Here is a 23,360-nt window from a genome sequence, read left to right as displayed (position 1 = left end):
CATCTGAGTGGAAAAATCAATATAAATGTGTACAACTCTCAATGACTGTGCAAGCTTTAAATTAGTGTCTGCTCTTGGGCATGGGTATCCACTCTGTATCAGTAACCTTGGCGAACAGATGAGTATTTTCATGGCGAGAGTACATCACCCATAAGAGTCCTTGGGATTCAAGGTAAAATAGTCTGCTACTGACACTCCTCTGTGATTATGGGCTTGATTTATCAAAGAATTTTCTGACAGAATGTGAAAAACACCCTTTAATACCCTGTATCTCATTTTTCCAAACTGTAATCTAATAACATTTCTTCCTCATCCTCACTGTGTGGAAACTTTCCCGCAGATTGGCTGTCAGAAAACGTGCTACCAGTCTCCTCTGCCCAGAGATGGCTGCATGTCTGTTTCTGAAGAGAAAAATACATTTCTTGTTGGGACATATAAATTGGTATTTATTCAGGATCTTTTTTCTCAGTTTGCTTCTGGTAAAAATGCTTGGATCCTTAATTCAAAAGGACACCTTGGATTTACCCGGGTTATGTGCATATACGTTAATTTTTTAAGTGGCGCTGTCCCGGCCCATCACTTTGGCACATACTGGGGTTTACGCGGGTGGCCGGGCCTGTTGTAAAATGTGCGTGGCACACCCAAGGCATGGCCATATGTGTAAACCCCGAAATTTATACCCGTAGCCCATTTAAAGTTTACTTGTATGTCTTTTAACCTTGTTATTAGCTGCTGCCTCTGTGATTATGATTTATGATCAGTGCTAGTTGGAACAGTGATTATTTGTAGATAGGTTAAGATTGCTGATTGTAGTTTGTTTTATATTTTGTGGCTGTATAAATGCTTTGTACAGGTGTCATGGATGTATAATGACGTTTTTATGGTTTAATACTTTGGTTACCAAAATATATATGTTTGCGTGTCCTTGTTTTTAATATCTTTTACTGAGTGGGTCAACCACAAGACTTGCTTTTAACATTTATACTTTAGTAATTTATTTATTTTTCAAGTATAGAAAAACAGATCTATTGGATTATAAATCCAGAAACCTAAAAACTGAAACATAAGCAAGTAAAACATAATGTAACGAAATGTATTTGATCTTCTAACCTCGCATGTGGTACTTGGGGGTTTCAGTTAGGTGTTACATGGAATATTTTGCCTTCAAAATTTATCTCAACTTTTAAGTGTTTTCTTTTTATATATGTGAACAATATTTTAAAGAAATAATTACTTTTCAAAGTTATTTACTTCTACTTTTCTTAATTTTGTAAATTTTAAATCATAATTTGGAGGTAAAATACTTTGAAATGAAGGAGAAGTAAGCCCTGCTGCTGATTTTTTTTTTTTTTTTTTTTTTGCTCTGATAAGGTATTCATTGTTTGGTTTATGTTCATTAAAATCTCCTTAAAAGCAGAAATGTATGACTTCATATAGGTTTGCTTTGATTGAAGGAATGCTCATTTTACTCACTAGGTTTTTCTTTCAACAGACCTTTTTTTGTGCCCACCACTTTTTTCCATGCTTCTCTGGGCTTCCAGCTCAATTGGAACTGGCCTCTATTGGTCTATGGCTACCATAAGCCTTTATTCACTGCTACCCGAGAATTTCCCCTGTCCTGAATTAGCAGAGCCATTGCACCCGTACTTCTCAGCCAGGGGCCATGGTTTCTTCTGGAACCCAGCTAATGTAGACTGGCCATTAGACGTTGCTCATGAGCAACAGCTGAGGCTGCCTTTCCACTCCCCCAGGCCCTGCTTTGAGGGTTGTGAATGCTACCTCTGCAGTATCTTTGTCCAGCCTAGAGAATGGAAGATATGACTTGGTTATCCAATCCAAATCCCTTGCATGGCAGTGCACTTCACTTGTGACTGAAGCACCAGGTAGGCCTTCAGTAGACTTTTACTTGGCAGCCACCTCTTATTCCTTTGTGTTTTCAGCTCAGTTAGATCCTGCCTTAATTGGTGCTATGATACATGGATTTCCCCCTCACCCCCCATTTTTCTTCCTTTTCCTCTTCCCATTTAGACCAGCCATTTCAGTGACTATCTTTTGACTGAGTGTCACAGATCCCCAGCACAAATGTGCCAGCCATTAAGTGTCACTCTTGAGCCATGCTCTGGACTCTCCAGCCTGAGCAACAGAAGCTCAGCTATGGTAATGGAACCCAGGTCTCCTGCACGCTACTGCCATAGGATCAGCCTTTCACAAGTATTTTTAAGTGGACCTCCATGCAATGTTTCTCAGTAACGTTTCTTTTGTTTCTGTAACCCAAAGTACAAGTATGCTGGTGTGATTGAGCTTGAGGCCTGTGTGAAGGCAGTGAGAGTCCTGGCAATTCAGAAGAGAAGCATGGAGGCGTCTGAATTCCTTCAGAATGCTGTGTATATCAACCTTCGGCAGGTGGGTGAAATCTCTCTCTCTCTCTCTTCGTTACGGCTTCAGTTAAATAAAAAAATTTTCTTCTGAGCACCTGAAAGTGCTCTGTCTTGCTCTGTCCTTATTTGCCAAAAGAACAATGAGCTATGGCTGTGTTTACGAAAGAATAAAAGGTAAATTTAATAAAGGCAAGATATTAGGTCTCGGCTTCCTTGGAGCTACCTTGGTTAGTTCTTTGAAAGCAAATAAGTACCAGATCAGAGTGTTCCCTTACAAAGTGATTGAAACTTTAAAACATAACCCCTAACTTCGCTTTGCCATTCCCAGAGACTCACTGTACCAGCACACTGCTTTGATGAGCTGCTTGTTATTCCTTTGTATGTTAAATCATGCCTTCACAGTAGACTGCAATAGATTATTTATTTATTTATTTATTTATTTATTAACTTTTATTTACCGACATTCGTGAAGCACATCATGCCGGTTTACAAAGAACTCAGGCGGGAAATACAATGAAACAGTCAATGAATACAATGAAACGTCATCTTTGAAATATGATGATAAAATGAAATTACTGTATATGAAATTTCTACCATGCGACTAACACAGCTATCTGTTGCTTAATATAGTGAGCAGTGCAGTAAATGGTATTATCTGTGTGTGGTTGCAACCCCTCCACTCCATTTCTTGAATATTCAGTACTATTAAATGTTAATTGAGAACTGAGGTTCTTTCTTTTGTTCATAGAACAGGTACCATAGAGGCAATTGCACTGTAGACTTTACCACAGTGGTTTGGTTTCTCGGTCCGTTCAGTCCTTTGATTCTCACCTAAGGCTGACAGTTAATGTTCCAGTTTTGGTGGTGGGCTTAGTGATCTTGATGCCTGAGCAGAGATTAGTGCTCATTCCACACACGCACACACACACTATTAAACGACCGGAGGATAAGTGTTGGGTCTCAGATTCAATGGAAGCTGGCGGCTGAGTAGATGGAATGGAACGGTGTGGCCACCGAAAGCCTAGAAGTACTGGGAGCAGAGTCGGGGACCAGGCAAGTAAACTGTTGCACCCACTCCGAGGCCTAGCTGTTCTCCTGGTCTTATATCCTGCACCTATTTGGGCACCACCTTCTGTTACTGCAGCCACTGCTCCCTGGAGAGGTATATCTTAGGTATTTATATAACGCTTGTAAATTGCATTAACCAAATGGGGATACAATAAAACATAAAAGGAATACAATTGTGCAGTTAAATAAATGGGGGGAAAAAAGAAAAAAAATATAATAAATACCATGCTAATTAAAACAAAACTCGATCATTCGTTAAACAACAAAACTAGTACAAATAAAATGGCAAGTTACATTGTTATTAGGTGATGGTAAATGCCTATGTGAAAAGCAAAGTTTTAACTGCTTTCTTGAATGTTGCAACACGAAGGTCAAATGGTAACATATTTCACAGCAATGGAGCTTGATAGCTAAAAGAAGAGTCTCTGAGTTAAATGGTGAGGGTAGAGCTAATAAACCTTTCTGGGAAGACTGACGAGAGCGTACAGTTACATAAAGATAGTTTAAACTGTGATGGAATAATTTGCAGAACGAGCCCATGTAGGTGATGATTTCATCCATAATTAACTGAGCCATAGGATCGGTCTTAAACTATAGGAACTTTTTTTTTTTTTTTTTTTAACTGAAAGATGTTCCTAAAGTTTAAACCAGTTATAGTAATTATTAACATGGCAAACAGAAGTGAAACTTTTTATTTGCCCAAGAAAATTACCAAAAAACATTTTTATTTTTTTTTTAACATGAAAATGGACATGATTAGACTAGAATGTGCTAAGGTCAAAACTCCCTACAGTATACAAGTTCTACTAACACTATAGCATATATTTTATGATACCAGTATAAAATTATTTGGTTCTGAAAGATTAATTCATTGTTTTCGGTAGTGAGATCTCATTAACTCCTGTTTTGCACTGTTGGTATGGATACCAAGAACACTTGAAGTTTTTCCCTGGGTAGTTTTACTTTTGAGCAGACTTTGTAGGACTTGACATTCCTGAACCTTCTTTTTGCATTCCAGACAACCAGGAATTCCTACTGATCAATGGTTATCATGGCGTCCTTCGGGTACATATAAATTTTGTCTCTGATAAAGTCCCCCTGTTATCCTGTTTTACGAGACGGCCTGTTCTGGATCTTTCTTGATCAAAGTTAACTGGTGCAATAAAGGGTTTTAGCACAGTGGGAAGATCATATGAAAATAAGAAATTGCCATACTGGGTCAGACCAAGCATCAAGCCCAGCATCCTGTTTCTAACAGTAACCAATTCAGGCTACAAGTACCTGATAAGTACCCAAAAACTAAGTATAGCCTAAGCTACTGACTCTAGTAATAGAGGCTATTTTCTAAGTCAACTTGATTAATAGCAGATAATGGACTTCTCCAAGAACTTATCCAAACCTTTTTTTAAACTCCGCTACACTAACTGCACTAACCATATCCCCTGGCAACAAATTCCATAGTTTAATTGTGCGTTGAGTGAAAAAGAATTTTCTCTGATCAATTTTAAATGTGCCCCATGCTAACTTCATGGAGTTGCCCCTCTAGTCCTTCTATTGTCCGAAAGAGTAAATAGCCGATTCACATTTACCTGTTCTAGACTGCTCATGATTTTAAACACCTCTGTCATATCCCCCCTCAGCCAACTCTTCTCCAAGTTGAACAGCCCTAACCTCTTTAGTCTTTCCTCATAGGGGAGCTGTTCTATCCCCTTTATCATTTTGGTTGCCATTCTCTGTACCTTCTCCATTTCAAATATATCTTTCTTGAGATGCGGCGACCAGAATTGTATACAGTACTCAAGGTGCGGTCTCACCATGGAGCGATACAGAGGTATTATGACATCCTCCGTTTTATTCACCATTCCCTTCCTAATAATGCCTAACATTCTGTTTGCTTTTTTGACTGCCATAGCACACTGAGTCGACGATTTCAATGTGTTATCCACTATGACGCCTAGATCTCTTTCCTGGGCGGTACTCCTAATATGGAACCTAACATCGTGTAACTACAGCAAGGGTTATTTTTCCCTATATGCATTACCTTGCACTTATCCACATTAAATTTCATCTGCAATTTGATGCCTAGTTTTCCAGTATCACAAGATCCTCCTGCAATTTATCACAATCAGTTAGTGATTTAACTACTCTGAATAATTTTGTATCATCTGCAAATTTGATTACCTCACTCTTATTCCTTTTCAGATCATTTATAAATATATTGAAAAGCACCAGTCCATGAGGCACTCCACTGTTTACCCTTTTCCACTGAGAAAATTGTCCATTTAATCCTACTCTCTGTTTCCTGTCTTTTAACCAGTTTGCAATCCATGAAAGGACATCGCCACCTATCCCATGACTTTTTACTTTTCCTAGAAGCCTCTCATGAGGAACTTTGTCAAATGCCTTCTGAAAATCCAAATACACTACATCTACTGATTCACCTTTATCTACATATTTATTAACCCCTTCAAAGAAGTGAAGCAGATTTGTGAGGCAAGACTTGCCTTGGGTAAATCCATGCTGACTTTGTTCCATTAAACCAGGTCTTTCTATATGTTCTGTGATTTTGATATTTAGAACACATTCCACTATTTTTCCTGGCACTGAAGTCAGGCTCACTGGTCTATAGTTACCCGGATCGCCCCTGGAGCCTTTTTTAAATATTGGGGTTACATTAGCCATCCTCCAGTCTTCAGATACAATTGATGATTTTAATGATAGGTTACTAATTTTAACTAATAGACCTGAAATTTCATTTTTTTAGTTCCTTCGGAACCCTGAGGTGTGTACCATCCGGTGTTTGCAAACTTTATTCTTAATTGCTTTGGCAATTGGACTGGCCTTAAAATGGGCAGTCCAATTGCTGAACGTCTGGCAACTACAGACCTCTTCCCTTCTCTTGGCTGTGTTCCTTGAATACTTGGGTCACGGAATGTATGAATTTGCTCCTGCATTCTACAAGCTAATCCAGTAACCTTTAAAATCAAGTTTCCTGCTAGCTCACATTGCACTGTAAAAGCTTTATCACAAAGCTATATGTGGGGCTGCCCATTGAAGCATGTCCTGGCTCAGGAGACTTAGCCCCACCTTGGTTGGGTCTGCATGGTAGGTTTGGGGTTACATCTTGAATATCGGCTGACACTAATTAAAGGTACTCCAGAAGTCGTGTCCCCCCCATGAATTTCTCTTGCAGATGTATTAATGGGCTTTTCAGCAGGGGGAAGGGAAGTTCTGAGCTGGCTTGCGTGCTTCCATGTCTGGCATCTGCCTGTAGCTGTAATCAGTAGAGTTGCCCCTGAATCATTTGTAACACTTCAGAGCAGCTTCCTGCTTCCATTTAGGCAAAAGCTAGAACCATTTACTCTTTAGGCTGGTGCAAACTGTCAGAGTTTGACCAAGTCGGTCTTGGGGTGGCATTTCCATGTACCTCACTTCTATGGAGAAGCTTCAGGTTTCGGGTCCAGCGGAGTTGATAGCTGGGGAGATGGGATGGAGTGACACAGTCCACCGACAGATTTGGAAGTACCAGTAGTGGAGTCGGGGCCCAGGCATGGTAAACCAGAAGTCAGGCGCCAGGTATGCAAGCTGTTGCACCAACAAAGGGCCCGTCTTTTCCTTCTGGCCTCATCTGTTCCTTCTGGCCTCATATCCTGATCCTTGTTAAGGCTCCACGTTCTGTTGATCTTGTTCTCTAGGTGTGTGTTCTGGAGCTCTCCTGGAGAGCCCTGATAGTTTTATAACTTAGTCTCTTACTTCTGATGCTGACGCTCAGTGGTTCAGGTTCCAGAGTTTCTGACAGGACTGTAACAGCTTTCTGGACACTATAAGTCAATAGAAGATACTCTTGATTTTTTCCAGGCAATGGTTGAAATTAGATTGAAGAGATTTGAAATCATTTCTGAATTTACCTTGCAATAAAACAGTTGTTATGCATGTAGAGATCTAGCAGAAGGCATCCTGTGTTAATAAAATGATTTGTGTCTATCAGGCTGCATTAGTATCCTGATGCACTGAAGTAGCTGCAAAATGTGCTCATATAGTGTGTTCTTTTTTGGGAGTTCTGCATAGTTGCTGAGGGCTATTTTTAGGCTGTATAGATTTAATAGAGATGATTACTTAAACCTTTTTAAGCCTCTGAAATTTAAATTTAGATAGATTCCTGAATAATTCATTCATTCATTCGCAATGCATGAGATCAGCTTTAAGAGAATGCTAGCTCCACCAATTTTTAATATCGCGGGGCATGCAAAGAGGAGGCAGCAGAATAGGCTTCATTTCCAGAAGCAGTGATGAGCGATCGGCTCCTCCCCAACAGCCTCACTGTGATGGTGACAGCAGCAACAGAGGAGTGAGAGAGGCTTCGAGGCTGCTGACAAAATGAGGGGAGGGGGGACTTGCCTTCCGTGTGTGTATGAATAGGAGCATATGTGTGATTGTGAATGAATGAGTGCCTGCCTGGGGCTCTGCCTGTGTGCGTGTGAGAGAATGGGGTGCCTGCCTGGGGCTCTGTGTGCGTGTGAGAGAATGGGGTGCGTGTGAGAGAATGGGTGCCTGTCTGTGTGCGTGTGAGAGAATGGGATGCTTGCCTGGGGCTCTACCTATGTGCGTGTGAGAGAATGGGGTGCCAGCCTGTGTGCGTGTGAGAGAATGGGGTGCTTGCCTGGGGCTCTACCTATGCGTGTGAGAGAATGGGGTGCCAGCCTGTGTGCGTGTGAGAGAATGGGGTGCCTGCCTGGGGTTCTGTCTGTGTGCGTGTGAGAGAATGGGTGCCAGCCTGTGTGCGTGTGAGAGAATGGGGTGCCTGCCTGGGGCTCTGTGTGCATGTGAGAGAATGGGGTGCCAGCCTGTGTGCGTGTGAGAGAATGGGGTGCCTGCCTGGGGGCCTGTCTGTGTGCGTGCGAGAGAATGGGGTGCCTGCCTGGGGGTCTGTCTGTGTGTGTGTATGAGGGAATCTGGGGGAGTAAGAGCTTTTGTGTGCTTGGCGGGGAGAGGGACTTATGTGACGTATGTGTGAGAGAATGAACATGAGAGAGAGGATAAAGTTTGTGTGTGTCCCCTCTAGCCCCTTAATCCTTGACAATCTCAGGGTGACTGGAAATTGAGTTCCCAGGTTTGACAGCAGGGGCTTTTTTCCTTTCTTATTAATTTTAATTATTGGGTGTTATTTGATATGTGTGCTGTCTTGAAATATTTTATTGGTGCTTTGGGAAAAAAAAAGTATATGACTTTAATAGATGTTCTATTTGTCAGTGGTTTTGAAACATTCTTTTACAGTATGATTCTACTATTAGAATTGATGTTTTATGTTTCTTGATTTTATTGTTTTATGAGGAATGGTGGTTCTGTTTTTATATTGTTACACACACAATCTGGTTTCTTGGGTTTCCATTTGTTTTTGTCTGCGTATAACTGGTTCTAATTGTGATCCTTTATTCTGTATTTACTGAGGGTCTCTCTGTTCTGTGTGTGTGACCAAGGTAAGAGATTCTGATAGTGTGTAGTGTCTGTATAGGGCAGAGCTTTCCAAACTGTGTGCCGCGACACATTAATGTGTCACCTGCAGTTTGAAGGTGTGTCGCCCGGTCCACATAGCAGGGCCTGCGGAAGCAGGAAACTACAGCAGAAAGATCGGCGGGGCTGTGGTGGAGCTTACTTCACCACGGCCCGATGAAAAAGGTCATGTTCACTCCTCCTCCTTCCTGCCTGCGCAGCCCTGGAAGAAAAACGTTGCCAGAGCCGCGTGGGCAGGAAGGAGGAGGAGCATCTGCAGTGTATAGAAGAAGAGCAGCGTTAATGGGCCGCCGCATATCCCACGTCACGGTGGCCCGAGAAGAGGAGGAAACCCGAAAGTAGGGCCGCTGTGAGAATGAGAACCTGATTGTGTGTTTGAGGGAAGAAGACAGATGGAGAGGAAAGAGAGAGAAAAAAAAAAGAACCTGTAAAAGGAATTGGCAAAAAAACAAAGAGAAGGTGGGAAAAAAAGCCTGTAACCAACCGATTAGAAAACTAAGATCAGACAGCAAAGGTAAAAAAAATTTACATTTTAGTGATTGACATATATTATCTTTGGGAACGTGCAAGAGTAGCACTTTCTCTATGCCGATCTCACAATGTATGAAATTGGCATGGAGGAAGTGGAAGCCTGCAAATATTTAATACTGCGGGGCCTGCACAGAGGAGGCAGCAGAACGGGCTTCAGTGCCAGTAGCAGCAATCAGCACCTCCCCAAATATCCTCATGGCAGCAGAGGAATGAGAGAGGCTCCGAGGTTGCTGGCAAAAGAAAGAGAAGGGGGGTCTGCCTTCAGTGTGTGCATGTGTATGAATAGAAGGCTGCCTGGGTGTGTATGTGTGTGAATGCATGGGTGCCTGCCTGAGGGTGTGTCTGTGTATGAGAATGTATGGGTGTCTTCATGGGGTCTGTCTGTGTGAGAATAGGTGCCTGCCTGTGTATGTGTGTGAGAATGAATTGGTGCCTGCTTGGGGGTCTGTGTGAGAATGAATGTGTGCATGCCTGGGGGGTGGGGAGGGTGTGGTGTGAGAATGAATAGGAGGCTGCCTGGGTGTGTATGTGTGTGAATGCATGGGTGCCTGCCTGAGAGTGTGTCTGTGTATGAGAATGTATGGGTGTCTTCATGGGGTCTGTCTGTGTGAGAATAGGTGCCTGCCTGTGTATGGTGTATGTGTGTGAGAATGAATTGGTGCCTGCTTGGGGGTCTGTGTGAGAATGAATGTGTGCATGCCTGGGGGGTGGGGAGGGTGTGGTGTGAGAATGAATAGGAGGCTGCCTGGGGGTGTATGTGTGTGAATGCATGGGGTGCCTGCCTGAGGGTGTGTCTGTGTATGAGAACGAATGGGTGTCTTCCTGGGGTCTGTCTGTGTGAGAATAGGTGCCTGCCTGTGTGTGGTGTATAGTGTATGAGAATGCCTGGGGGTCTGTGTGTGTGAGAATGAATGTGTGCATGCCTGGGGGATGGGAAGGGAGTGGTGAGAAAATGAATGGGAGCTGCCTGGGGGTCAGTGTGGGTGTAACATTATGTAATCCACAAAATTGTATGTATATAGTTAAGGAAACATACATAAATTGTCAAAATACGTTTTGTTCGTTTAACCTTTAACCTCTGGTTTGCTAGCAGACTGAATTACTGTCTAAAAAGTGTCACCAACATGAAGTTTGGAAAGCTCTGGTATAGGGATTGATAGCAATCCGGTTTGTTTCGTTTCCCCAGTAGGTCGTGTATTGTTGTTCTGGGACCCAGTTTAATATTTACAGTGCTGCTTTTTCACAGGTAGGGTTCTTGATTGAGCTCTTGGTATTACTACTGTTACGTTATGGTAAGTTTGCTATATAGATTTAGATTTTTGCGAGGTTTTGTGTTCGTTCAGTGTGTCTGTCAGTGGAAGGAGTTGGTGCTGCTATTACTGGGAGGTGATTGTCTGGATGTGGTGTAGTATCTGCCTCTCTTTGGGGGCCGATGTAAAAAGTGCGCTGAAGCTGCTGCGGGTTTGTGCGCACAAGTACTTAAGTTTCCCCGCCCAAAACCCTATACAGGGATGTAATAAGGGTTTTGTGCGTGGGGGGAAAAAGTGCACATGAACGCGCTTACTGACCCGTGGTTTTTCCTGTTCGAATGCATGCTAATGGCATGCAAAGGAGGCAATTATCTAATCATAGGCAGTGCAGGGAACCAAGTTAATGCTAGTGCATGTTTTTTACCACCACAGTCAGGGTATGAGTTAAGTGACAGCACCAACTCAGGGGCCATCTTATTCCATTGCTTGCAATGGTGTGGTGTGGTCGTGTGTCCATGCAGCTCTGGTGTGCTTTATGTGATGGAGGTTTCTGCTTGTGTCCAGCTGTTCCTGATGCTGTGGTATATCCTGCAGGTTCACCAAAGGATGACAGCAGCAGAAAGTTTGGCAGGTGACAGACAGATTGGTAATTACCTACGCGTCTTTCTGGGCGCTCGATCGTCCAGATTCGCGGCCGGCTGAATGCCTATCTCCGTGCCCGAGCGGCCAGATTCGTGCCCAGCTGAGCACCTGTCTCGCTGCCATGCCAGTGTGAATTATCACCCATGAAAATATTTGCCATTTTTTTTCTGCAGCATAGAGTTATTTGAAATATTAAAAAAAAAATACATTCCAAGGTCATACTTTCAATGAATAGGGAGACCTGATCGCTCGCTCGCTTTTATGGGCGGGTTATCGGCGCGGCTTTTCAGCGAGGATGCGGGCACTTGTTACATAGGGCTTTACCACGCTTAGGTATATACAGTTCTTCATGACTGTGCGCCAGCTTTAGTGCGTGCAGGGCTTTGAAAATTCACCTGTAAATTTGTAAGTGAGGCAATGGAGTGTAAAGTGACTTGCCTAAGGTCACAAGGAGCAGCAGTGGCTTCTCTGGTTTGTAGCCCATTTCCCTAAGCACTACGCTGCTCCACCTTTCCATTCTTTTCTGCTGTGCCTGCCTTTATATATAGGCTGGAGCTGACCAATCCTGTAGCCTCACTGGAGGTGCTGTTTAGGATTATGTTCCAGCTACCTCCTAACGCAGGATTTAAGCTAGGGTCATTTAGTGGAGATCCCTGTAGAGGTGTGTGTGTGTGTGTGTGCTGAGGGGGTCCCTGCATGGATATGTAACATTAGCAGCAGTATTCTGAAAATTCCTACTAGCTGTTTTACTAAAATGCTCTAAGCTATATGGGGTAAGAAAAAAAAATCTCAATTTTGCATTTGTTGATAGCTGTGAGATTTACCTTTAACAAGATGCTGGCATTCTTCTTCAAAGCTAGCAAAAGAGGCATAGGCATATTTCATTGACATTTTAGTTTGGGTCTTACAACAGTATTCAGAACAAAACCTAGAAGGAAGATGCTGGCATCCTTTGCAGTTTATTAAAGGTGAAATGCTGTTCTTTGCTGACAGGAAGGCCAGAAATAGTGAATGTGATACGGGAATGGCTAATTCATAATCTTTTTTTTTTTTTTTTTCTTTTCTTTTCTTTGCGAGGATATTGTAAGTTGATATGTGTGGTTCTCTCTCTGTCTATATATATATCTATATATTGCATATAGATGATTGATAAATATTTCAAAGATTAAAAAGTTCATAATCTTCCTAGGCATAGTTATTACAGTATTACAGGAAAACATTTAAACATCCAAAATGTTATAAATTGAGAACCTTTAGTTGATATAATCTATTACGCTGATGTAATTTAGCAGTAGCTGAGGAGCCTGAGGCTGGCAGCATATATAAGACTTATTTAAATGCTACTTGCAGTGAACTAACCACTCTCCTCTTCTACGCTTCACCTTCACATTTCTAATATCAACTCTTTTTGAAAGCGGTCAGCAGTCTCTCTGATAACTCTGTTGCACCTGCTGTCCCACTGGTGACACATTTCCATCAATACAGAAACAACAGCCAGCAGTTTTACCATCCAAATATTAACTTCTAACCTTAAAGCTGGATCACAGGGTTTGCCATTAGCAGAAGACAAACTGGTAAAAGTTGAAAGAAATGTGACTTGTCAGCATGTGGAATTGTTAGTTTAAAAAACCCCCAAAAAAAACCCCTACACATCACCTTTTTCTTGTCCAAAATATGTTTGTACTGTTCTCAGTTAATGCCTATAGCTTAGTCTGAGCTAAGCTGGCTTGGTTCCTTCCTTCTGTCTTCCATTATAAAAACAAAGAAAGCAAGATTCTACTTCCAAAGTGCTTCTGTTATTGAATAAGAGAGGCCATGGGTTGAGTTGACTTGCAGAGTCTATCAGAAATTGAAATTCAGTATGAGTGACAAGAAAAGAATGGGTTCATTAATGTGATAAGTGTCTTTGTTTTTGCTGTGACCTTATTTATTGGGTGCATATGTTATCTAATCTGTTACTGTTTTTCCAATCAACATTTTATGAATCTCCAAACCAGCATTTGTAGGAGTTACTTGTATGTTTTGTTATTGTGATTTGATGCTCTAGAAAGCAGCCTGATAAACAGCTGAACATAGTGCCAGCACAGATCTCAATCAATAAATACATCTAAAATTACTTTTGCTTTTGGATAAAACAAAAACCATAAAAGTAAAACAAAACAAAAAAAACAAAACACAAGAAGGATGTCTTTAGCATGAAGTATTTCTTATATTCTTCTTTCAGTCTGATAGGGGTCCTGCTTTCAAAACTATTTGCGATGCCGTTCAGTTTAGCGTAGAAGTTTTTCAACTCTAGTCTTCCGAGTAACCAAAGCATTCAAATTGACTCAGTTCTTGATCCTTTTGTATGTAAATTCGTTTGATGAATATTCATGGTGGGCATCCTAAAAACTTTGTGGATGCAGAGGGACCAGAGTTTGAGACCTGGTTTAGTATGTCTGCATCGATCAAACTAGCAACTTTCTGACTTCTCTCTAAGGTCTGAAAAACAAAACAAAAAAAACCCCATACGCCCTAGGAGCTAATATATTATGGAGGGGGAAAGAAGTGGATTGGGGGGGGGGGGGGGGAAACAGCTGTTCAGGTCAGGACAGACATATCATTTTTCTTCCAGTGTCAGAGAAAGGAAGAGCATTGGAAAGATGGAAATGATTGGGATTTTTAACCCGAGCTAGATAAAGTGACAAATTATTACATTAAAAATGTATACAAACTTTGAAATGGAGAGAGGAGGAAGGGAGCAGAGAAAAGCTTTTAAACAGAAGTCCTTTTGTGGTGAATTTGGATGGTTCAGTCTGTGGACTGTACACTAGGTGTCAGCAGTGATATTCGCTTTGGTAGATACAGAAGCCAAATGTTGTAGATTTGTTACTTAAAGCCTTGGGGGGGAGGGGGCAAGCCGTGTCCAATTCCATGAACGAGACGGCACTCTTTGAGCAGTGAACATTCTCTGAGCAAGCGGGGAAATGATGAAGTCTGACTGGACTTGAAGCTGAAATGCCCATATATTGTACTTTTATGATCAAATGTTCTTGTTTTTGGAATTGAGTTGTCAGAAGGGAGTCTTTCTGAACTATTTCTGTGACAGCTGGCCCAGTCAAGTACTACAGCAGTAATTTCCTTTTAAATAAACCTAATGCATTTGGACATTATTCTTATAACTGAGTTGTAATAGATTTTCTAGTGTAAAACATTTGTGTGGCTAGATTCTCCACAGATTCTGAGTGGCTGGAGTGCTTGATGTTTAAGGGCCTGTTTAGTAAGGATTTGTTTCAGTTTTGTACTTAGAAGAAAAATCATTAATGACTATAGGGTGATGCTTGAATGGAAATAGCAAAATATAAATATATGAACCCAACAAAGGAACATATTATTATGGAATCCACAATATATATTTTTATATACAGTCAGAACATATACCATTAACTTTCCTGGTAGGGAAACTAATTTAGCCTGGTTAGCCTCCTTTTTTTTTTTTTTTTGCCGGTTTGACAACCATGTGTAATTGGGGAGAATAAAAAATCGATTGTGGTATCTATATAAGAACATAAGAAATTGCCATGCTGGGTCAGACCAAGGGTCCATCAAAGCCAGCATTCTGTTTCCAACAGAGGCCAAACCAGGCCACAAGAACCTGGCAATTACCCAAACACTGAGAAGATCCCATGCTACGGATGCATTTAATAGCAGTGGCTATTCCCTAAGTGATTAATATTATATGAAGTGTGGTGTCTCAGGGATTGGTCTGGCCATCCTTTTTGTTAAACACCTTCAAATCTTCTTTGGCAGATATGATCACTGACTGATGTATATGAATGCAGACAACATACAGTTCATCGCATATAGGCTGTAGTCAGTGATTGCCTCAAGTCTACTGCCAAATAGCATCTTGATGCCAGATTGAAGTTAAAGCCAGAGCCATCTTCTTTACTCTGGATCTCTAGGAGGATCTTTTTAGTTTTTCCATAGATTTCTGGATCTTAAAACCAATTTCACATGTGATCAATTTGTGGGTAAAGCATGATGATAGTTTAACTTTGTACCTGGAGATATCCTCTATAGTCCATGCTGTGTTTTTCTATTTCCGACCGATATGCCTATCATCATTTTCTGATTTGGCAACAATTGTTCATTCTCTGATTACAACCACATCGGATTATTGCAATTCCATATATATGTCTAAAAAAGCTGTTCCGAGGCCTTCAGGCTTTATACCCTGCGATTATGGCAAGATCATGTCCATTACAGATGGATATAATCACTGCTATCATGTGACCGGATCACCTACAGGCCACATGTATACACTGTGGCAGGATGTCACCGTGAGCCCAACAGCAGCGGGCCCAAAAAATTCAGTCTCTTCAAGTGGTACCAGCAGGATCGTATGCCCCACCATCAGAGGCTCACTTGTTTCCGGGGCCGACTAAACAAAAAACCCTGAAGGTAAGAAGAGTGGCATCAGTGGAACCCTCCACCTCCAGGACTGGAGGATTCACCGGAGAAGGTCAGGCCCAGAGTCTCCGAGACTCTCAGACCCGTAAACCGCGGAACTCGGCCGGGAAATTGCTAAACCCCCAACCACCAGAGTCCGTGACGCATGGTGCAGGTGACTCACAAAGGCCTGCGTCGAGTACCTCCGCAGGGGTGTCGTCAACAATGATGCCATCGAAGCATGTCACAAGCAGCACCGAGACACACAACTCCATCCCATCGAGTGTCAGCGACGCATAAGAACGCAAAGTCCCTATCTGCGCCGGGATCGGTGCAGGCAAGTCCATCGCATTCGGCGTCGCGGGAGGTAGTCTCCACGCAAAAAGCGTCGATAGCGTCGCACAAGGCTTCGACATCTGCACACGTCTCCGCATCATCTATAGCATCCAAAAGAAAAACGCAGGGCAAAGTCGAGTCAAAGCAATCCGCAGTATTCCCAATCTCCAGGGGAAAGACAAACTCACCCCCTACAAACATCGGGGCATACATCTCCCTAGCCCTCATTTATCTGAACATTCTAGATCACCCAGAGGGGGAAGCTCCCATATATCTACAGCACATTCGGAGGAGGAATACGTTAGGGTAACATAATTTTCCTCGTCTTCCCCACGTTTGTTCGCCTGTCTATGAACACAAGGCTATCGATACAGGGCTACAGGAGCCATTGCGAAAGAAAAGGAAGGTATCAGAGCCCATACAACCCCAACAAATTCCGACTAAAGCGCTGGATACCGCTTTATTATTGGGGGGGAGTCACCACGGTCCATTTACAGCCACAGTCCATAAACCCAGCAAGGCCAAGAATGCCACCATAAACTCAACAAGCCTTTTCACAACTCTTGTCAGCCCTCTCAGATTTCTTTGAGACAATACAATCCACGTTCACACTCCCTCCATCTCCAATGGGTAGTGCAACGACTTCATCTCAGCCGCATCCATCGTCGGAACAGCCAGGGAACCCCTCACCGCAGGTTCCTTCCCATCAAGCAACACAGCCTGTATGGAGAGAATCACCACTAATGGGTGATTCAGACTCCCCTCCGTCATTGCTTACATCCACGGGATACCCATTGGACCCGCCGGAGGATCCCCCTGAGCCATACTCACTTCCGGAAGATCTATCTTATCCCAAGTTCCTGGACAAGATGGGGAGCAGTCCTTAATCTAGAGGTCCAAAAAATACTGGATCCTCTGGCGGAGATGCTTGGTATGAATATAAACCCCTGACTAGAGAGACCAATAAAGACCAGCTTTAAGAATCTAATCAGTGAGAAATTTAATAAAAGAAATGCGTCTTTTCTTTGGAGCAGCAAGCCATACAAAGCAATGGTTGTACGCTCATATCTGCACACCCCTAAACTGCCAGTGCAAAGGGTTATAAAGGGTTACCTTCAGCCAATCAACAGGTGTCTGCAGTTGCCCGCCTCTTACCTTATGACCAGTCATTAAATTTATGTATGTATGTACGTGCCTGGTTACTATGGGCAGAAACCTCTGCTGTATTTCCCAAGAAATGGGTCCAGTTAACTTTTGTTTTCTGAAGTATGATGTCATCTGTGCTGATGGTTAATCCCATAGGTTTCGTTTTTACTCAGCTCTGAAACCTCTTGTGCTGGCTATTCATACAGTCTCCCAAAATATTTGATATACCGGCCGAACCCACCTCGCTACCATCCTACAAGGTGTTGGATTCAGTCCTAGAAAAATCATAGGAAACCCCCTTCACTATCCCACCCGTATCCAGGAAGACTGGTCTCAAATTTAAAATGCAAAAATCACAATTTTTTATTGTTCACCACAACTCCCACACTCTTCCCTGGTCATAGAATCAGCGTAGCAGCAGGCCAAAAAATCTAAGTTGCACGCCTCTGCACCTCCAGGAAAGGAATATCGATTCCTGGATGAATTTAGAAAGAAAGCGTATCGGTCAGTGATGCTATCCGCTTGCATAAATCAACACCAGTTCTACCTGATTCAATATTTATACGAGTGTTTTCAAACACTGAAGTCTGCGCTGCCTACTGCGGAATAATCGGCATCACCAGTTACCCAACCTATTCAGACGAAGCGTTTGAATCTGCGTCTCATACGTCAGCATCTGCCATAGCAGCTCGGAGAATGGTCTGACTCCACTCCAGTGCCATTCGAGAAGATCTCCATGATAAGCTTGCGAAGTTACCATGTAAGGGTGATAAACTTTTCGGTGATCGCTTCCAAGAGATGGTAGCAAACTTAAAAGACCAAGCAGTTGCAGTACAGTCACTGATACAACCATCATCCTTCGCCACACAGCGCCGATACTATGCCTCATCCCGCAGACAACAATATCATCATCATCCTTTCAGGCAATATCAGCAGTATAGACCTACTGCTTACAACCCTCCTCAAGGAGCTACACCTCAGCCTCTTCAGAATAGAAGGGGTAGACCTAGAGCGCAGAGAACTCAAACACAACAACTTCAGACGACGTCCAAAACCACCCCATCTTTTTAATGGAGATTCCATCATCGCTGCCACTGAATCCACCAGGCAGAATCATATTGTGCCTACAATACTGGGAGACCATAACCACAGATCTATGGGTTCTAGAAATTGTAAGACAGGGATACCAACTCCGCTTCACCAACAAACCCGATCTTCCACATTTACTCGCGAACCAAACTCGAAATCATCAACATTAATTGGCACAGGAAATAACGTCCCTACTCCAACAACGAAAGATTCAAATTGTTCCACCACATGCTTGCAACAAGGGATTCTATTCACCGTATTTCCCATTTTGGACCTACGCGAGTTGAACAAACACCTAGTCAAGGAAAAGTTCAAGATGGTATTGCTAAAAACCATCTTACCACTTCTTCAACCCAAGGACTGGATGTGCTCAATAGTCTTGAAGGATGCTTATACCCATATTCCTATCCACCAATCTTCGTGGCAGTACCTGTCCTTCCAGTTTCGGAACCAACATTATCAATACAAGTTCCTGCCGTTTGGCCTCTCAGCAGCTCCCAGGGTTTTCACCAAGTGTATGGCAGTGGTGGTGACGCATCTCCGTCAACGGGGCATCAGAATATTTCCATATCGGGATGAATGGCTCCTAGTAGCGTTGGAACCTCAAACTCTCAACGACTACCTTCACCAGATGTTTCGATGCTTGAACAGTTTGGGAATTGTAGTCAATTATCAAAACTCCATTTTAATCCCATCACAATCTCTTCAATTCATAGGAGCACATCTGGACACCATCCAAACCAGAGCCTTCCTACCGACGTAGCGGAAGCTGGAAATGCAACATCTTTTTCGTTCCATCTGATTAATGAAGAAGCCTTCAGCACATCAAGTCCTCACAGTGAGGACACAAATTTTTTGTGGTGGTAAAAGATAAAGGAGCAATGTTAACTCCAAGAAACAAATACATGCCATGTTCTTACGGTTCTTCTGGGATCTATATGTAAGAGACAGTGAACCCAGTTAATCCAAAATTATCTGGAAGGTATATTAAACACCTGGACCCAGATGGTTTTGGGGTTATGGGCTTTTGGGTCACGTATTAGCACCGTTAGCTGCTATGTATGAACAATAATAAATAGATGGACTTTTCATTATGGAAACAAGGCTTTAAGTACTTTAATTCCTAAAACAGGTAAAGATTTATATAAAAAAATTCACTAGTTAATATTGCTGTAATTGGCACTTTAATAAAGCTTACAAGTTGAAGTTGCATAATACCATTAAAATATTACTTTTATTATCTCATATTTAAAATTGGCTCCTCATGTGTTATTTATTTATTTAATATATATTTCTATACCGGACTTCATGAATAGAATTCACATCAGGCCGGTTTACATGGAACTTAGGGGAAAAAACAAGAGTAACCAAAAAACAAGAAGGCTGAATCAAGCAAAGTTACATAAAACAAGGGCATAGAACTTGGGGGCTAAAGTAGCCAGGAAGAAAGGTAGAGCGGAAATTAGCAACAAATAAATAATATATAACTGGTTATGAGATAAGAAATTATCTCATTCCTTAAGCTATAGTTATAATATGAATGTAATGAATGTATATAACTACATCCAATCCTGAAAGAAATCCTTTACAATTATTGAAAATATTTATTAATGCGGAAGAAGAGACCTCAGCACCGGCATAGAATTCTGATAATAAACAAACTTTTTTTCACCAGTCGGTACAATCACTGGTCTGATGTCTTCCTTTTTATTTTTACTTTTCTTAAAACCTATTTTTTGCTGAAATCTATGATTTGCACTGCAACTTCTGAATGTTAGACTTGAGCTTGAAATCGCTTCGATCTGAAGTTGTCAACTTGAGGGTCAAACTGGAACAGTTTTATATTGTGCCGCCCGACTATATAATGCTGTAGCGAGCAAAAACTGTTTATTTTGACTCCCACATTGTGGAGTTAAAGTCCCGACAAACTTTACTTATCTTAATAAGCAGCCGGTGCAGTCGTTTGTAGCCCAAGAATATTCTTTTGGCTGACTGAACTGCTGAATTTTTCTTATTAGAAAGCCGCCAAACTGCCGACGTTGTCAACGTTTCGTAACCTGCATCAGGGCCGGCTTTATTTACTGTGGACTTGCCGGCTCAATAGTCGGGTCTCACTGTAGTCCACTCTCCATGGTGTGGGCTGGGTTGCTTACAAACAGGCCGATACAATACAGTGCGCTCCGGCGGAGCGCATTGTTAACCCGTGTTTGGACGCGCATTTTCGACGCGCTAGCTTTACCCCTTATTCAGTAAGGGGTAATAGCGCTTTGAAAACGCGCGTCCATCCCCCCCGAAACTAATAGCGCCCGCAACATACAAATGCATGATGATGGCCCTATTAGTTATTCCCACGCGATTCAGTAAGTAAAATGTGCAGCCAAGCCACACATTTTACTTTCAGAAATTAGCGCCTACCCAAAGGTAGGCGTTAATTTCTGCCGGCATCGGGAAAGTGCACAGAAAAGCAGATATTAAGTTGGAGGTCCCAAAAGTGAAAAATAATTAAAAAAAAAACAAACCACAAACAAACAAACAAAAATTTAAAATTGGCCCGCGGCTGAAAACCGGACGCTCAATTTTGCCAGCGTCCAGTTTCCAAACCCGTGTCTGTCAGCGGGTTTGAGAACAGACGCCGGCAAAATTGAGCGTTGGCTGTCAAACTTGCTGACAGCTGCCACTCCTGTCAAAAAAGAGGCACTAGGGACGCGCTAGTGTCCCTAGCACCTCTTTTTACCGCGGGCCCTAATTTGAATAATTTTTTTCACTGAATTGCATGCACAGGAGAGTGGGAGCTCGCCTGCTCTCCCGCGATTTTTACTGTATTGGCCTGAAAGTAAATGCTCCATTGCAACCCTCAGTTTAATGTCTAATTCAGCCTGCTTATTGACGGAAAAAGCAAGTTTGCTTACCGTAAACAGAGTTCTCTGTAGATAGCAGGATGAATTAGCCATGAAATAACTGCCCCCTCCCTGGCAAGTCAACTACATAGCTAGATTCAGCTCTAATACTCAACTAAGGCAGTACGTGAGATAATGCTCACGCGGAAGCTCCCACACACATTCGGTAGAGCTCAAAGATCTAGAAGCTTGGAGAAAAGTCTGTTTGTCGCTGGATGTCACCCACATGTAATGGCTAGTTCATCTCGCTATCTATGGGAAACTGTTTTTGGTAAGCAAACTTGCTTTCCCCTTATTGCAAAAAAAAAAAAAAGAAATTGGGGTATGAGGGTTAGGGAGGATGTTTTTTCTGTAAGTCTTGATCTCTCTAAAGCAGTGTTTCCCAACATTTGCAAGCCCAAGGCACACCTACATTAATAAAATTGTTGTGTTGCACATGAGTCTCTATGGAGCAAGCAGCGTAGGCATAGAGAGAATGCCATATGGCCAAAAAAAGCTAGGGAAGCACTGAAAGCCTCACCAGTCTCTCTCCCAAATATTTAAAACAAAGGGAGAAACGGGGGGGTGGGGGGGGGGGGGGCGGGATAGAGACATTCATGAATCTGTCACTGTGTATCAGCTTCCTCCATGTACAAGCGCAGGAGAAAGGAGAAGTCCACGCTGTTCAGGAAGCTGGCTTGGTTATTTTCCGCGAACGCCATAACGTGACTGCCACATCTCCTCCGCTGCTGCTGCTTCCAAAAACTCAGAATGAGCTGCATCCAGTGTGCGATGCATCCCCCTCCCCATCTCGTTCAGCCTGGAGATATAAAGACAGAGGCTGAAAAAAAAAAATTCAAAGAAAGAGGAGACTCCGAAAGGGGGAAGACGAGGAGGTGCTGTGTGCACTTTGTGCTGCCCAAAGCAGGGCCCGGCTGTCTTTGCCCTGCACACAAGCCCGTTCATTACCACACTCCAGGGCTCGTGCTGTAGCTGGGAAGAAGAGACACGTTCTCCGAACCGAAAGCTCCTACGTGTTTAAGAGCCACTGATAGCGTGCCTTGTTGCTGATCTGGATTTGAGAGTGGTGGCCTTTCTGTGGCACACCTGATCGTGTCTGAAGGGCATGCCAGCGTACGCCATGCTACACTGGTTGGGAAATGCCGCTCTAAACTTGTCTCTGATTTCTCTTCGTAGTAACACCTTCTAAATTATGTCCTTGTGGCTGAATTTTTAATTCAAACTGATGAAGACCTGACCCTGAAATCATTTATGCAGAGAGAACTTTTCTATCCTTGCATGTCCAAATGTTTCCAGATGTGTCCTGGCTGACTCAAGGCTGAAAGAAGAAATTCTTAGGTATTCATCATGAAGTAGTAAAGTTTGGTGCTGCTTTTTCCCATATTATATGTTAAATATATATTTTTTGAGAGTGACTGCTTAATAAATTCCTAGTTTATTCTTTAGTTGTGCTTAGCTTCCAGGGGGGGGGGGTCAAAGGAATTTAATTTCTCTCTTAAGACTGTAGAGTAGACTTCATTGTTAGTAATGGATATTATATGTATTGCGCATCTATTTGTATGTTATATTTTGGTATTTAGGTTTTGCTACTTTGTTACACCCAAAAAAAAAAAAGGAGGGGGGGGGAGAAATCTCCATTTTCTTTCTCTAATTTTTCTGGACTTGATATGCTGACATGTATTTCACATTTTTCCCTTGATGTGTAAGCCTATAACGCCTTCTTTTTTTTCTCAATGATGTATTATGTTATCTACATAGCTATGTAGAAACTGATAAATATTAATTTAAAAAGGGGAGGATCAATATCTCTGCATCTGTAATTACATTTGTCTATCCTTCTACAACCCCCGACCTCCCCCCAAAATTGACGTTTTCCTTGCTGGTAGTAGAGGTTACCTTGCAGAGTTAGGAAGAGTTCTCTGTGTACATCATATATGTAAAGACATTGATTGATTGGTCCTAGAGTTAATTGCATTTTTCATAAACTTACACCCATTTGTAACTGGTGATGGTACTCCAAAGAAGCAGCCAACCAAGTGTGGGAAGGAATATTGGGGACAGCGTGGGATGTTAGTTCATCC

At 42.4% G+C, this 23,360-nt stretch overlaps 1 protein-coding gene across 5 annotated transcripts in view; it reads left to right on the top strand.

The window, feature by feature from the left end:
- Window positions 1–23,360, top strand: part of TRAPPC9 (trafficking protein particle complex 9) — a 1,860,352-nt gene that overhangs the window by 50,941 nt on the left and 1,786,051 nt on the right. For all 5 annotated transcript variants that reach the window (XM_029592072.1, XM_029592073.1, XM_029592076.1 and 2 more), the window contains one exon: window positions 2,278–2,403. In XM_029592072.1, coding sequence (XP_029447932.1) covers window positions 2,278–2,403 — 126 coding nt within the window. The remainder of the gene's footprint in view (window positions 1–2,277; window positions 2,404–23,360) is intronic.

Source organism: Rhinatrema bivittatum, chromosome 2, assembly GCF_901001135.1.
Source record: "Rhinatrema bivittatum chromosome 2, aRhiBiv1.1, whole genome shotgun sequence".
In the NCBI taxonomy this organism is placed as follows: Eukaryota; Metazoa; Chordata; class Amphibia; order Gymnophiona; family Rhinatrematidae; genus Rhinatrema; species Rhinatrema bivittatum.
Note: the sequence above shows the minus strand (reverse complement) of the source record. Positions and strands in the feature narration are given on the sequence as shown.